We start from the raw sequence: 15,516 nt of genomic DNA, 5'->3' as shown, positions 1-15,516 counted from the left end.
CGGGATACACTTTTATTTTAAAATCATTAAAAGCATACCTCAAATTAGTTATAACTGCCCACTTAAAACAATTTTAAATTAAAAGTATATTACCCTTAATCCAATTATGTGGTATGTCGAGTTATGCACATGAGGGTATCATACAAATTGTGCAAAAAGTAGATGTCATGCCAAAATTAATTATACAAAATTAAAAATATCATACAACGTGACTTACAAAAAATTATATATATATATTTAAAATTAAAAACTATAACCATGCATATAATATAAAAATGACACTATGTTAAACAAATAATAAAATCTGATTCTATACATATTGGTCAAACATGCTTACACGTGATATTAAATTAAATAATATATTTTATTTAGGCATTACAAACTAAAAAAAAAAACTATGAACATCCAAGGGCCAAAACGAACATAAGGGAAAAAAACCAGAAATAGAAAATCAAATCGCAGAGCTATAACATGGATATGCTTAAGGGACTAAAATGCACAAAAAAATAAAATTACAGGTTAAATTCGAAAGTTCATACAACACCAAGATAACTAGCACCAGGACTAAAACAAGAATCCACAAAATTACACTTCAAATGTAAAAGTAACATGGAATTGAAAACAGCTTAGCCTAGGACTAAAAAGAAAACGCGTAAACTTAGAAGATATAAACAGAAACCCAAAAAACAACAATCTAAAGACTAAAATGAAAAACTTTGAACATTAGAGGATTACACACATGATTAGTCCTTTCTTGGCCATGCACACATTTCTTTAAGCCTATGCACTGTCGTTTCATGCTTCATTCATAACCCTTAAACTAAAATTAAAACCCCATGTATTATTGGACCAGAAACCTCACCGTTCTTCACTGTCTTAACCCCCCTTCTTTTCCTTCTTTGTCTCTCTCTCGGGCACACATACGACGCTGCTTCCCCGAAAATATCGTCGTCGTTCGACAGGCCATCGTTTCACGATGCCACTCTTACCCAAACTATCTCTAACCATTACCGGAAGCACCCAAAACCACACCCCAATCTGACCGAAACACTCTCTCCACTCAAACCCTTTCTTCGCAACTCACAATGGATATACGCTAACTCCAGCCACCACGAAATAATCCCTAATCTAAGGAACCCAACACCTATATTCTATGAAAACCCGAACGAGACCACAACCAAGGCAAAACGGCCAACACGACCCTCTATCGCTCAAAGCCCCAATAATGGAAGGAAGTCTATCGACGAAGAAGTAAGGTAAATTTATGCCTTTCTTTTTCCCTACGCTTTGTTTTGTTTCATGACTCATATGTACTAAATCTAATCTCAACTCTTTTTTTTTTGACACAGCCCGAACTAAGGACAAATGGAGTCAACAAGACTCCACTTGAGTTCATATAACCCAGGTGATTTAACCCCCAAATTCCCTTTTTACTTAATTCAAAATAGTATTAGCACACACACACAAAAACGAAAGAAAGCGAACTGGAAAACAAAAGCAATTGAGGAAGAATTCCTCAGAAAAATACCTCTATTACTTTCTTTGTTTTTGAATTGTAAGATTACATTATTGTTTCTCGTCGTATCCTTTTACACCACGAAATTGATGATAGCTACTATCATTCTCGGCAACTCGTCCTCTCGTGATGGTTAATATCTTTCTCCGATGACTCCTAGTTGATTTTTAGTTTCGTCCTCCAATGGTCTCTTTCTCGGCTAATCTCTTTTTTTTTTCTCTGTCTGTGTAATTTCTCTGCTCTGTTTTCCTTCTATACCCCGTAATTTGTGATGGTTCTTCCATCTGGTTAATCCTCGGTAGCCCCCTTAATGCTCTCATTTTCAGTGGTTAAATATCCCACGTTTCTGGTAGTTAATTCCCCATTATCTGATTATTTCAACTGCTAAAGCCAACGTCCATCTCTTTTTTTCTACACACAGCTGCTGTCTATTGGTCTTGAGATGGGCCTCCAACAGTCTTGGGCTCATTTGGGCTCTCACTGATCCACACTGTAACTCGTACTGGATCTAGAACTCGAACGGAGTCCCCGGACGAAACCGAGCATCTACAGCTGCCCCTCTTTGTTCATTGTCGTGTAACGAAAATAGAACAAAGATCAAAAGATGATCGAGTTTGTCCGGTTCTATGAATTTCAAAAGATTAAAGCATTCCACTGTTACTTCAAAAGAAGTGATACTTGAAAAATCTTCAAACAACGGGTCTGCTCCCTTTTCTTTCAAGGAGTATAAGACTCGAACAATCCTTAACAAACGTGTCTGCTCCCTATTCATTCAGGGCCTTTCTTCGCAACTTACAATGGATATACGCTAACTCCCTAATCTAAGGAACCCAACACCTATATTCTATGAAAACCCGAACGAGACCACAACCAAGGCAAAACGGCCAACACGACCCTCTATCGCTTAAAGCCCCAACAATGGAAGGAAGTCTATCGACGAAGAAGTAAGGTAAATTTATGCCTTTCTTTTTCCGTACGCTTTGTTTTGTTTCATGACTCATATGTACTAAATCTAATCTCAACTCCTTTTTTTTTGACACAACCCGAACTAAGGACAAATGGAGTCAACAAGACTCCACTTGAGTTCATATAACCCAGGTGATTTAACCCCCAAATTCCCTTTTTTACTTAATTCAAAATAGTATTAGCACACACACACAAAAACGAAAGAAAGCGAACTGGAAAACAAAAGCATTTGAGGAAGAATTCCTCAGAAAAATACCTCTATTACTTTCTTTGTTTTTGAATTTTAAGATTACATTATTGTTTCTCGTCGTATCCTTTTACACCACGAAATTGATGATAGCTACTATCATTCTCGGCAACTCGTCCTCTCGTGATGGTTAATATCTTTCGCCGATGACTCCTAGTTGATTTTTAGTTTCGTCCTCCAATGGTCTCTTTCTCGGCTAATCTCTCTTTTTTTCCTCTGTCAGTGTAATTTCTCTGCTCTGTTTTCCTTCTATCCCCCGTAATTTGTGATGGTTCCTCTATCTGGTTAATCCCCGGTAGCCCCCCTAATGCTCTCGTTTTCAGTGGTTAAATGTCCCACGTTTCTAGTAGTTAATTCCCCACTATCTGATTATTTCAACTGTTAAAGCCAACGTCCATCTCTTTTTTCTACACACAGCTGCTGTCCATTGGTCTTGAGATGGGCCTCCAACAGTCTTGGGCTCATTTGGGCTCTCACTGATCCACACTATAACTCGTACTGGATCTAGAACTCGAACGGAGTCCCCAGACAAAACCGAGCATCTACAGCTGCCCCTCTTTGTTCATTGTCGTGTAACGAAAATAGAACAAAGATCAAAAGATGATCGAGTTTGTCCGGTTCTATGAACTTCTAAAGATTAAAGCATTCCACTGTTACTTCAAAAGAAGTGATACTTGAAAAATCTTCAAACAACGGGTCTGCTCCCTTTTCTTTCAAGGAGTATAAGACTCGAACAATCCTTAGCAAACGTGTCTGCTCCCTATTCATTCAGGGAGTATAAGACTCAAACAATCTTCAACAAACGTGTCTGCTCCCTATTCGTTCAGGGAGTATAAGACTCGAACAATCTTCAACAAACGTGTATGTTCCCTATTCGTTCAGGGAATATAAGACTCGAATAATCTTCAACAAACGGGTCCGCTCCCTATTCATTCAGGGAGTATATAACTCGAACAATCTTCATAAAACGTGTTCGCTCTCTATTCCTTCAGAGAGTATAGAACTCGAACAATCTTCAACGAACTTGTCCGCTCCCTATTCCTTCAGAGAGTATAGGACTCAATCTTCAACGAACTTGTCCGCTCCCTATTCCTTCAGAGAGTATAGGACTCAATCTTCAACAAACTTGTCTGCTCCCTATTCCTTCAGAGAGTATAGGACTCAATCTTCAACGAACCTGTCCGCTCCCTATTCCTTCAGAGAGTATAGGACTCAATCTTCAACAAACGAGTTTGCTTCACTACTCTTTCGTGAAGGCTTATAGATTTAATTGTTTTGAAGGTCAAACCTGAAAATCAAACATTATCACTCATGAACATATGCTTGGAAATATTATATTCAAAAATTTAGAATTTGAGAAAATTTCTGAAAATCCATCTCCATCACGAAAACTTGTCTGGAAACCATTGGATACGTGAATCTGCTTTGACTCAGTTTTCGTATAAACATCATTCTTTTCAAAATCTCCAAAACAGTTATCCTCATCTTGATGTTTCAATATCTTCAATCTTCAACTATCCTTAGGAAACCTGTAGATATTTAAATCATCATGCAATTATGAATGCCATGATCCTATTCATGTCTAAAATGTATGCAATTATGCAATTCAATGTGTGTCAATCTTCGAATGAACTCTATCTCCTTTTGATCTTAATGGAACTCGGCTTCATTTTGGGCACATAACGTTTGACCAGTTCACCCTAGTTGACAATCTCAATTCCATATCTCTCGGCTTAACATGACCTTGACTCCTTTCTTTCTTGAAACCCGCCAGTATCCATGACCAACTTCTCGACAAACAACAATCTCTTAGGGTCATCTTTTAATGGCTGAAATTTTCTACGAACTCCAAAGTTTTAGCTTCCCGTAGCCACACAAGCTTACATGTTTAAACCATTGTCAACTTCAGAATACCTGTATTTTCCAAAACCTTTTGCACAATAATACAAAATGATCTAATGTACTTCAAGTTAAGCTATATGTTTTAACCTTTCAAGATAAGATGCTTGTAAAAGGGAAATTAACAAGAAAATACATCTCTTTATTTATATAATGCAAAGAATTTTTAGGTAATTTTATGGCAAACTTTTAACTGGAAACAGTAAAAGAACAAAAGAGTAGGCGTCTTCAAATATCAATAATGCAAATGCTTTTGAACTGGAACGCCATTAGAATGTCTCGAGGTAGCTTCTGTCAAAAAGATCTCCAAAATTGTGATACTTAAGAGTATGGAGCTACTTCTAAACTCCCCAAATCTCTATCATTGGATGCCCTAAACCAGTATTGAATCTCATGTGCATTCAAATTCTCTTGGTTATTTCAATCGAGACTCAGTAATCTTTAGTCTCATTCCTGATCACCAATTGTCATTGTTACTATCCATATCATGAGCTCTTTCCACTTCCAAAATTGATTCAGAACCTCCACCATGCACGGATTATAAATTTCAAACTCAACTCAAGTCGCCCTTTGCGGGTTTTCAACTTGAGACCTCCTTTGGTTCCAAGACGCCCTTTTCAGGTTTTCATCTTGAACTCTCCTTTTATTTCTCTTTTTTTCATTTTTCTCTTTTTTCATTTTCCATTTTTTTTTCTTTTTTCCTTTTCGTTTTTCCATCATTTTCCTTTTTTTTCATTTTTTTCTTCTTTTTCTTCTTCTCATTTTTATTATTATTTTTCATTTTTTTCATTTTTCTCTTTTATTTCTTCTTCAAGCGAAATATCTCTTAACAGCGTCGGAATTCACTGGATATGGTAATTCTGATCCGTCCATTTCAGTTAGGACTAGAGCTCCCCCAGAAAAGGCCTTCTTGACAACATAAGGTCCTTCCCAATTGGGCATCCATTTTCCTCTGAAATCCTTCTGAATAGGCAAAATCCTTTTAAGCACTAAATCTCCCTCATGGAATTCTCGAAGGTGAACTTTCTTACCATGTGCCTGTATTATACGTTTTTTGTACATCTGACCATGACAAATAGCTTTCAATATCTTTTCTTCAATCAAATTCAACTGGTCATACCTAGCCTGGACCCATTCTGCCTCATCGAACTTTACTTCTGACAAAATCCAAAGTGAGGGAATTTCCACCTCAATAGGTAAGACAGCTTCCATCCCATATACCAGAGAAAATGGAGTTGCCCCAGTTGACGTTCGTACAGAAGTTCGATAGGCAAACAGAGCAAATGGCAACTTCTCATGCCAATCTTTATAGGTCTTAGTCATCTTCTCTATGAGCCTTTTGATGTTCTTATTAGCCGCCTCTACTGCCCCGTTCATCTTTGGGCGATAAGTGGTGGAATTATGATGCTTTATTTTGAACTGTTTACAGACCGAGTCCATCATCTTATTGTTTAAATTCAACGCATTATCGGAGATAATCCTCTCTGGTAAACCATATCTACAAATGATAGACTGGGTAACATTTGCGTAAGAAGCCGCTTCTACCCACTTGGTGAAATAATCTATGGCTACCAGAATGAAGCGATGACCATTTGAAGCTTTGGGCGAAATTTGTCCAATAACATCCATGCCCCACATTGAGAATGGCCACGGAGCTGTCATTATGTGCAACGGATGAGGAGGAGTATGTATCCTATCTCCATAAATCTGACACTTGTGACATTTTCGGGCATAATTGATACAGTCTGTTTCCATAGTTGACCAATAATACCCAAATCTCATAATCTGCCTAGCCATAGCATGCTCATTAGCATGGGTACCACATATTCCCTCAAGCACTTCTTCAAGAATCAATTTGGCTTCTTTCGCGTCCACACATCTTAACAATACCTGATCTAGACTTTTCTTGTATAGGGACTCACCATCAAGCATATACCCTGATGCCATTCTTCTAATGGTTCTCTTATCATTCTCAGTGGCTTGTTCTGGATAACTCTGATACCTTATATATTGCAAGATATCATAATACCAGGGGTTTCCATCTTCTTCCTCTTCAATATTAAAAAAATGGGCTGGATACTCATAAGCCTTCATTTCAATAGGCATCATATTTGAATGCTCGTTCATCTTAAACGCTACTGCCAGTGTGGCTAAGGCATCTGCCATTTGATTCTCTTCTCTGGGGAGATAATTGAAAGTTACTTATTCAAATTCTTCAACAAGTTCCATAACCAACTTACGGTATTCTACCAGCTTAGGATCTTTTGTCTCCAATTCTCCTCTGCGCTGGTATATTACCAAAGTTGAATCCCCATATACTTTAATTATTTTTACTTTGCGTTCAACAGCAGCTCTAAGACCCAGAACACAAGCTTCATACTCGGCCATATTGTTAGTACAATCAAAATTAAGCCGACTGGTAAAATGATAATGCTCTCCCTCTGGTGAGACTAAAATTGCCCCGAATTGCCCCGATTCCATGTCCCATGGCATTTGAAGCACCATCGAAGTTCAACTTCCAATATTTGCTAGTGGATGCAATTGCTTCTTCTACTGAAATAGCCATTAAATCTTCATATGGGAAATCAAAGCTCAACGACTCATATTCTTGCGAAGCCCTGCTTACAATGAATTCTGCTATAGCACTTCCTTTAATTGCCGTCTGGTTTACATACTGGATGTCAAACTCGGACAATAAGATCTGCCAACGAGCTAATTTTCCAGATAATAAAGGCACACCCATTAGATATTTCAAGGGATCAAGCTTGGATATAAGCTAAGTAATATGATACAACATATATTGCCTAAGCCTTCGAGTAGCCCATACTAAAGCGCAACACAACTTTTCAATGGGTGAGTATCTTGTCTCACATTCAGTGAACTTCTTACTGAGATAATAAATAGCCCTTTCTTTCTTCTCAGTTTGGTCACGTTGCCCCAGCACACACCCCATTGAATTTTCATAAACTGACAAATAAAGAATCAAGGGTTTGCCTGAGATGGGTGGCGCTAAGATTGGAGTGCTCGACAAATAACTTTTCACTGCTCCAAAAGCTCTTTGACAATCCTCACTCCATTCCTCTGAGTTATTCTTACGAAGAAGGCGGAATATGGGATCACACTTTTCAGTCAACTGTGAAATAAACCAAGCTATGTAATTCAATCTCCCCAAAAATCCTCTGACTTCTTTTTGTGTTCGTGGGGCCGGAAAGTCTTGAATAGCCTTTACTTTATCTGGGTCTATTTCAATTCCTTTTTGGCTTACTACGAATCCCAATAACTTCCCAGATGTCACCCCAAAAGTACATTTATTTGGGTTGAGTTTTAACTGGCATCTTCTTAGTCTTTTAAAAAGCTTTCTCAAATTCCCAATATGTTCTTCCTCTGTCTTGGCTTTGACAATCATATCATCGACATAAACTTCTATCTCTTTATGCATCATGTCATGAAATAACGTCACCATGGCCCTTTGATATGTTGCCCATGCATTCTTCAGTCCAAACGGCATTACTTTATAACAAAACGTTCCCCACATGGTAACGAACGTCGTTTTTTCCATATCTTCAGGGTTCATCTTAATTTGATTGTAGTCAGAGAAACCATCCATAAAAAGAGAACAAAGAATTTCCAGCAGTATTATCCACTAGCGTATCTATATGTGGCAAAGGAAAATTATCTTTTGGACTAGCTCGGTTGAGATCCCTGTAGTCAACACACATTCGAACTTTCCCATCCTTCTTCGGTACTGGGATAATATTAGCCACCCATTCAGGATATTTGGCCACTTTAAGAAACCCGGCATCAAATTGTTTCTTCACTTCCTCTTTAATCTTGAGCAACATCTCAGGTCTCATTCTTCTCAGTTTTTGCTGTACCGGTTTACATTCAGGTTTTATTGGCAGTTTGTGAACAACCAACTCTGTATCTAAACCTGGGATATCTTTGTATGACCAAGCAAACACATCCTTGTATTCTTGAAGCAATTCTATCAAATCATGTCGACTTCCAACTGACAGAGTGGTACCAATCTTTACTTCCCTCTTATCCTCATCTGTCCCCAAATTCAAAATCTCAGTAGACTCTTTATGAGGCAGAATCTGCTTATCTTCATTCTCCACCATTTTCAGCAATTCAGAAGGTAGTTCACATCCCTCATCATCATCACAATCCTCGATTTCCCATTGATATATAGGCTTCTCGAAATCAATCTCCGGGTCAGAGTCATTGGTATTCATATTATTGATATCTGAGCTCCTGAAAAAATAATGAAAGAGAAGATATATATACATATATACATATGGGAGGATCTTTTCCCATATAAATAAATAGAAATAAATAAATACATACATATATACAACAAAGAATGAATGAATGAAATGCATGGGAGAATGTTTGCCATTTGGAGCTAACAGAATGCATCTTTTATTGAAAGCAAGAAAAAACAAACAGCTTAACCCTTTACATAAAATCACCTATTGCCCTAGGGTATGAACAACAGGGAGAAAGTTCCAGTGCATTACTCTGTAAAAGATTTGTAAACTACAGGCAGTTCTTCAGCAGTCCAATTGTTCAACACGAAGCCCGGCGGTGCAGGATAAATGCCCATAGCTCTCATTTCCTCAAACTCACCATCAGTTATAACATTAATGCCTAAATCTCCCAAGGCATCCTCAACCATCACCTCAGTGTTCCTTGAATTCCCTTGAAACATATACCCTCCAGATATGAAAATACTTCTCAACGGCGGGAAGGTCATGGGTTCCCAGCTAAGGTCTTCACCAGCCAATCTGGCCTTTCTCATTTCCTAACCCTTTTTAATTCCCCTCAGCTTATCCCTCGGAGTTGGATGATACCCCAAACCAAATCGATCTCTTTTAGTAACAGGGCATATTGGATTCACTGGTCCTTGTAACTGACTTCCTAACCCTTTCCCAACTTTTGCTCCTCTTCCAAGGGTCAGCTTGAGCCCCATCATGGTACAGTCTGACAATCGAGGCTTTGGTATCTTCTTGCCTTCAGCCACAAACGTAGCATTGACAAACTCCAACGATCTGAAAGAACACTCGACGGCTTGCTCATCAACTTCAATATACGGAGCAGTAGTAGAAATAGAAGCAATAATGTCCTCTTCAGCTTGAATACATACCAACCTTCCATCAATCACAAATTTCAGTCTCTGGTGCAATGTGGACGGAACTGCACCGGCCTGATGAATCCAAGGCCTTCCCAACAAACAATTGTACGTAGGCATAATGTCCATTACGAGAAATTCCACTTCATAAGTTGCTGGACCAATATTCAGAGGAACATCAATCTTCCCCAACACTTCTCTTTTAGTCCCATCGAAAGCTCAAACCACACTTTGACAGGTCCTCATAAGTGTACTATCTAATGGAAGCTTCTTTAGAGCCACTAAGGGCATCACATTCAAAGCTGAACCATTATCAACCAAGACCCGGGACAACACATACCCTTTACATTTAACTGTAATGTGCAAAGCCTTCTGACTACCCATCATCCCAGAAGGGATTTCATCCTCAGAAAAAGATAAAAAATTATCAGCTTGTACATTGGAAACTAACCGATCCAACTTTTCAATGGGCAACTCTTTCGAAACAAAAGTCTGGTTCAAAACCTTTAACAGAGCATTCCTATGGGCCTCTGAACTCAAAAGTAATGATAAAACAGAAATACGGGCAGGCAACTTGTGTAACTGTTCCACAACACTGTACTCACTGTGTTTCAGAAACTTCAAAAATTCTATCGCTTCACTCTCGGTTACTGGTTCATTGATAACAGGCTTATCTTCTTATATCTGCACATCAACCTTTTTCCCCTTATCAACTGCAACCTTCTTCTCAGACTCTTTAGGTGGATTAAGAGAATAACACCTACCGCTTCTAGTAAAGCGTCCTACCTCATCTACTTCCTCATTCTCTTTTGTTACATCTCCCATCTAGCAATCATATTTCCAAGGCACTTGTTTATTATCCCGATATGGGAATGAAGATGGAGGTGTAATAACCACTTTCGGGGCTACCTTCTCAATAACTCAATTTTTGGGAGTAATAATTAGAGGACAACTGGCATTGTATACCCCTTTAGACGATCTTTCTGAAGCGCAAACTTCCGCTTCCTCTTCTTCAGCAATCTCTCTAAAGAACTCAATTTGTCGCCAAGCTGTCGAAACCATTTTTCCTTAAAGGTGAGATTTTGAAAACCACATTAATTTCTAATTTATCTCTTTCAATTGATTTAATTTAAAAACAAATGTGATTTAAAAGATCTCTCGTTTCGAAAAATTTTGGATTTCCTTTACGATCAAAAAATACGGTTCGAAGAGTCGCCACCAATCTTTGATTAGGGTGTGATTGGGCACCCAAACAATTCTTTGTCATTTTAAATAAAAATTAATTTTAATTAAAACAACAAATTGAGGTATGCGTTATCAAAATCCGAGTTCGAGAGTCGATTACGTGTGGGGAATGATTAGCACCCCCACAACGCCCTAAATTGGTACCTAGTCGATTAATTAACGTCTTTGCAATGAACTTTACAAATTCGAACTTAATTTAATTTTTGATCCCATAAAACAATGACGTAAATTTAAAAACATTCAAAAGCACTCAAACAAATTAAATTACCAAGTTGTTTTAGAAAGATAAAGAATGTTCGATTATTTACAAATATCGAGACCAGATCTTAAAGATATAACAACCTTTTCTCGATATATTTAAATAAACGAACATTTCTTTTTCTCTCGTTCCCAAATTTTAGGTGACGAATCAATTTTTTGGTTTCACTTTCGGGATACACTTTTATTTTAAAATCATTAAAAGCGGACCTCAAATCAGTTATGACTGCCAACTTAAAACAATTTTAAATTAAAAGTATATTACCCTTAATCTAATTATGTGGTATGTCGAGTTATGCACATGAGGGTATCATACAAATTGTGCAAAAAGTAGATGTCATGCCAAAATTAATTATACAAAATTTAAAATATCATACAACGTGACTTACAAAAAATTATATACATATATTTAAAATTAAAAACTATAACCATGCATATAATATAAAAATGACACTATGTTAAATAAATAATAAAATATGATTCTATACATATTGGTCAAACATGCTTACACGTGATATTAAATTAAATAATATATTTTATTTAGGCATTACAAACTAAAAAAAAACTATGAACATCCAAGGGCCAAAACGAACATAAGGGGAAAAAACCAGCAATAGAAAATCAAATCGCAAAGCTATAACATGGATATGCTTAAGGGACTAAAATGCACAAAAAATAAAATTACAGGTTAAATTCGAAAGCTCATACAACACCAAGATAACTAGCACCAGGACTAAAACAAGAATCCATAAAATTACAGTTCAAATGTAACAGTAACATGGAATTGAAAACAGCTTAGCCTAGGACTAAAAAGAAAACGCGTAAACTTAGAAGATATAAACAGAAACCCAAAAAACAGCAATCTAAAGACTAAAATGAAAAACTTTGAACATTAGAGGATTACACACATGATTAGTCCTTTCTTGGCCATGCACACATTTCTTTAAGCCTATGCACTGTCGTTTCATGCTTCATTCATAACCCTTAAACTAAAATTAAAACCCCATGTATTATTGGACCAGAAACCTCACCGTTCTTCACTGTCTTAACCCCCCTTCTTTTCCTTCTTTGTCTCTCTCTCGGCCACACATACGACGCTGCTTCCCCGGAAATATCGTCGTCGTTCGACAGGCCATCGTTTCATGATGCCACTCTTACCCAAACTATCTCCAACCATTATCGAAAACACCCAAAACCACACCCCAATCTGACCAAAACACTCTCTCCACTCAAACCCTTTCTTCGTAACTCACAATGGATATACGCTAACTCCAGCCACCACGAAATAATCCCTAATCTAAGGAACCCAACACCTATATTCTATGAAAACCCGAACGAGACCACAACCAAGGCAAAACGGCCAACACGACCCTCTATCGCTCAAAGCCCCAACAATGGAAGGAAGTCTATCGACGAAGAAGTAAGGTAAATTTATGCCTTTCTTTTTCCCTACGCTTTGTTTTGTTTCATGACTCATATGTACTAAATCTAATCTCAACTCTTTTTTTTTTGACACAACCCGAACTAAGGACAATGGAATCAACAAGACTCCACTTGAGTTCATATAACCCAGGTGATTTAACCCCCAAATTCCCTTTTTACTTAATTCAAAATAGTATTAGCACACACACACAAAAACGAAAGAAAGCGAACTGGAAAACAAAAGCAATTGAGGAAGAATTCCTCAGAAAAATACTTCTATTACTTTCTTTGTTTTTGAATTGTAAGATTACACTATTGTTTCTCGTCGTATCCTTTTACACCACGAAATTGATGATAGCTACTATCATTCTCGGCAACTCGTCCTCTCGTGATGGTTAATATCTTTCTCCGATGACTCCTAGTTGATTTTTAGTTTCGCCCTCCAATGGTCTCTTTCTCGGCTAATCTCTCTTTTTTTCCTCTGTCTGTGTAATTTCTCTGCTCTGTTTTCCTTCTCTCCCCCGTAATTTGTGATGGTTCCTCCATCTGGTTAATCCCCGGTAGCCCCCCTAATGCTCTCGTTTTCAGTGGTTAAATGTCCCACGTTTCTGGTAGTTAATTCCCCACTATCTGATTATTTCAACTGCTAAAGCCAACGTCCATCTCTTTTTTCTACACACAGCTGCTGTCCATTGGTCTTGAGATGGGCCTCCAACAGTCTTGGGCTCATTTGGGCTCTCACTGATCCACACTGTAACTCGTACTGGATCTAGAACTCGAACGGAGTCCCCGGACGAAACCGAGCATCTACAAGTTTACTCTTACATTAACAAATTTTCCGGGTAAATCGTTGATTGATGTTCCTTAGCTCTATTGGCATTTGCAAGCATGAATATAGAGCGAGAGGGATTCTGATTGTACGATCGGTAGTAAATTTTCATCAGGCAATCATATAAAACAGGAGTACAAATATATTGATCTCTATTACACATACAATAGCATGCATGATTTTTATTATATATCCCCACAATCACATTGTACAACATGAGAGATATAATGCCACTAGTCTATGCTTGGGCATTTATTAATTACAAGAAAACGAAGGTAGAAGCAACACTTAATTCCATTCAATAAGTTGGAAGATATCACAGAATTGATGATCATAAACGTTGTAGTTTGCCAACACGCAGCAATCATATGTTGGGTTAGCTAACCCCCTATGCATAAATAGCATCCTGATTGCACATGACCAATCCGGACTGTCTTTGCTGCAGGATCTATAGGGATTAACTTGAACAACGTACATGACTCCTTAGATTGATCTTCCTCCATGTTGTCGGAGGTTGCAGTAATCCAATACTGCTCCGATGGGTTTCCGGTGATGGAAAGATTTTTGCTTCTTTCCCAATATTTGTTGTTTTGCACACTTCTTATGTGGAACAACAAATCATCAAAGCTACGAAACTCCATTTCAAATTTTGCATATGGGCTCTTAGCATAAGTTTCGAAAAAATTGAGATGCCCATCAATGTTTCCACCGTCACGAACATAGCTCAAGTAAACACCTTTGGGGCTGAATCCAAGAGAGATCAACTTTGGTCTTGGCAATTCCATATTTGACGCCAATGCCATTTTTTTTCCTTTTAATAAAGTAATTTGCTCTTTTGTTTTGTTTTTCTCTTATGATTGCTTACCGCAACGGCACAACCTCCCATGCTACCTATATATATCCACTTTTGTTTCGGTTATTATGTCATATGGGGTTGTGATTGTGGTAAGGAAAGTTCAGTATATTCACTCGATGGGTGAATTTTACTATTGATACAGTGGCTCCTCCCTTCGGGATGGATTCCACTTCAAATGGTGTGTTGTAGAGAATAGTTATGGAGAACCTACTTTTCAGACGGTGTGAGGTGGTCGGGTGCATTTTCATTTACATAACATTTGTACCATTAAAATTATTGATTCGGAATATAGATATAATTTTTAAACCGTGACTTGTTTGTTTGGTTGTACTTTAGAGACACTAAACTTAATAGCTTACACTCCTTTAGTTCTCTTTCAAATTCTCAATTTTAGGTGATATGGTATTTAAAAGGTTTCGACAATTATTTTCAGAGAAACTATTAATTTTTACTGTGAACTTTATTTATTTATTTTCAGGATTATTATTATTTGTGTTATGGGACATTAAAATTATTATTTTGACATTGTTTTACATTACATATTATAATTTATTTTATTACTTTTATATTTATTTTGAACACTACAAATTTTTGGGTTATTAAATGTGAGATATTTTCCATTCAAAATTCATTATTATGTTTTATTTTAAAAGTAAATTTAAATGGACCTTCTGGATCTGACCCATTACTATTAGGTCGGGTAAAAGAGGGTTATAACTAGTCTATGCTTACGTGGAGGTAGTTTGACTAATGGCCAAGTGCTGTTTATCAAGTCATTATATTCTATAAATACTACATCAGACTAGTATTTTTTTTTAAGCTGGTATACAGTTTGAAAAGTAATGGATATTTTGAAATTCTGAGACATATTATTTATAAATAAAATTAGATGTTTGAATAATAAAATTATGATTTTATATTTTATTTCATGAGACTTTTAAAACGGTATATAATATGCTTAAAATAATTTAATGATGAGTGATAAATTAATGTTCAAAGTAAAGTACAAGTAAATGTTGTTGAGAAAAAAACTTGGTTATCCTAAAACACATTCATCCCACATGGGAAGAGTATAACATTGAGAAATTGAACCAATTTGGTAATTAGTGATTGTGCAACCAAAAGGCTTTCCATTGCTTGTAGGCGT

At 37.1% G+C, this 15,516-nt stretch overlaps 1 protein-coding gene across 1 annotated transcript; it reads right to left on the bottom strand.

The window, feature by feature from the left end:
* Positions 1-13,893: 13,893 nt before the first annotated feature.
* Positions 13,894-14,316, bottom strand: LOC120128350. The gene has a single exon (XM_039146038.1). The coding sequence runs from the start codon at positions 14,314-14,316 to the stop codon at positions 13,894-13,896; it is 423 nt and encodes a 140-aa protein (XP_039001969.1).
* Positions 14,317-15,516: the final 1,200 nt, after the last annotated feature.

The sequence above is a fragment of the Hibiscus syriacus genome, unplaced genomic scaffold (genome assembly GCF_006381635.1).
Source record: "Hibiscus syriacus cultivar Baekdansim isolate YM2019G1 unplaced genomic scaffold, ASM638163v2 tig00110478_pilon, whole genome shotgun sequence".
NCBI classification, from domain to species: domain Eukaryota; kingdom Viridiplantae; phylum Streptophyta; class Magnoliopsida; order Malvales; family Malvaceae; genus Hibiscus; species Hibiscus syriacus.
Note: the sequence above shows the minus strand (reverse complement) of the source record. Positions and strands in the feature narration are given on the sequence as shown.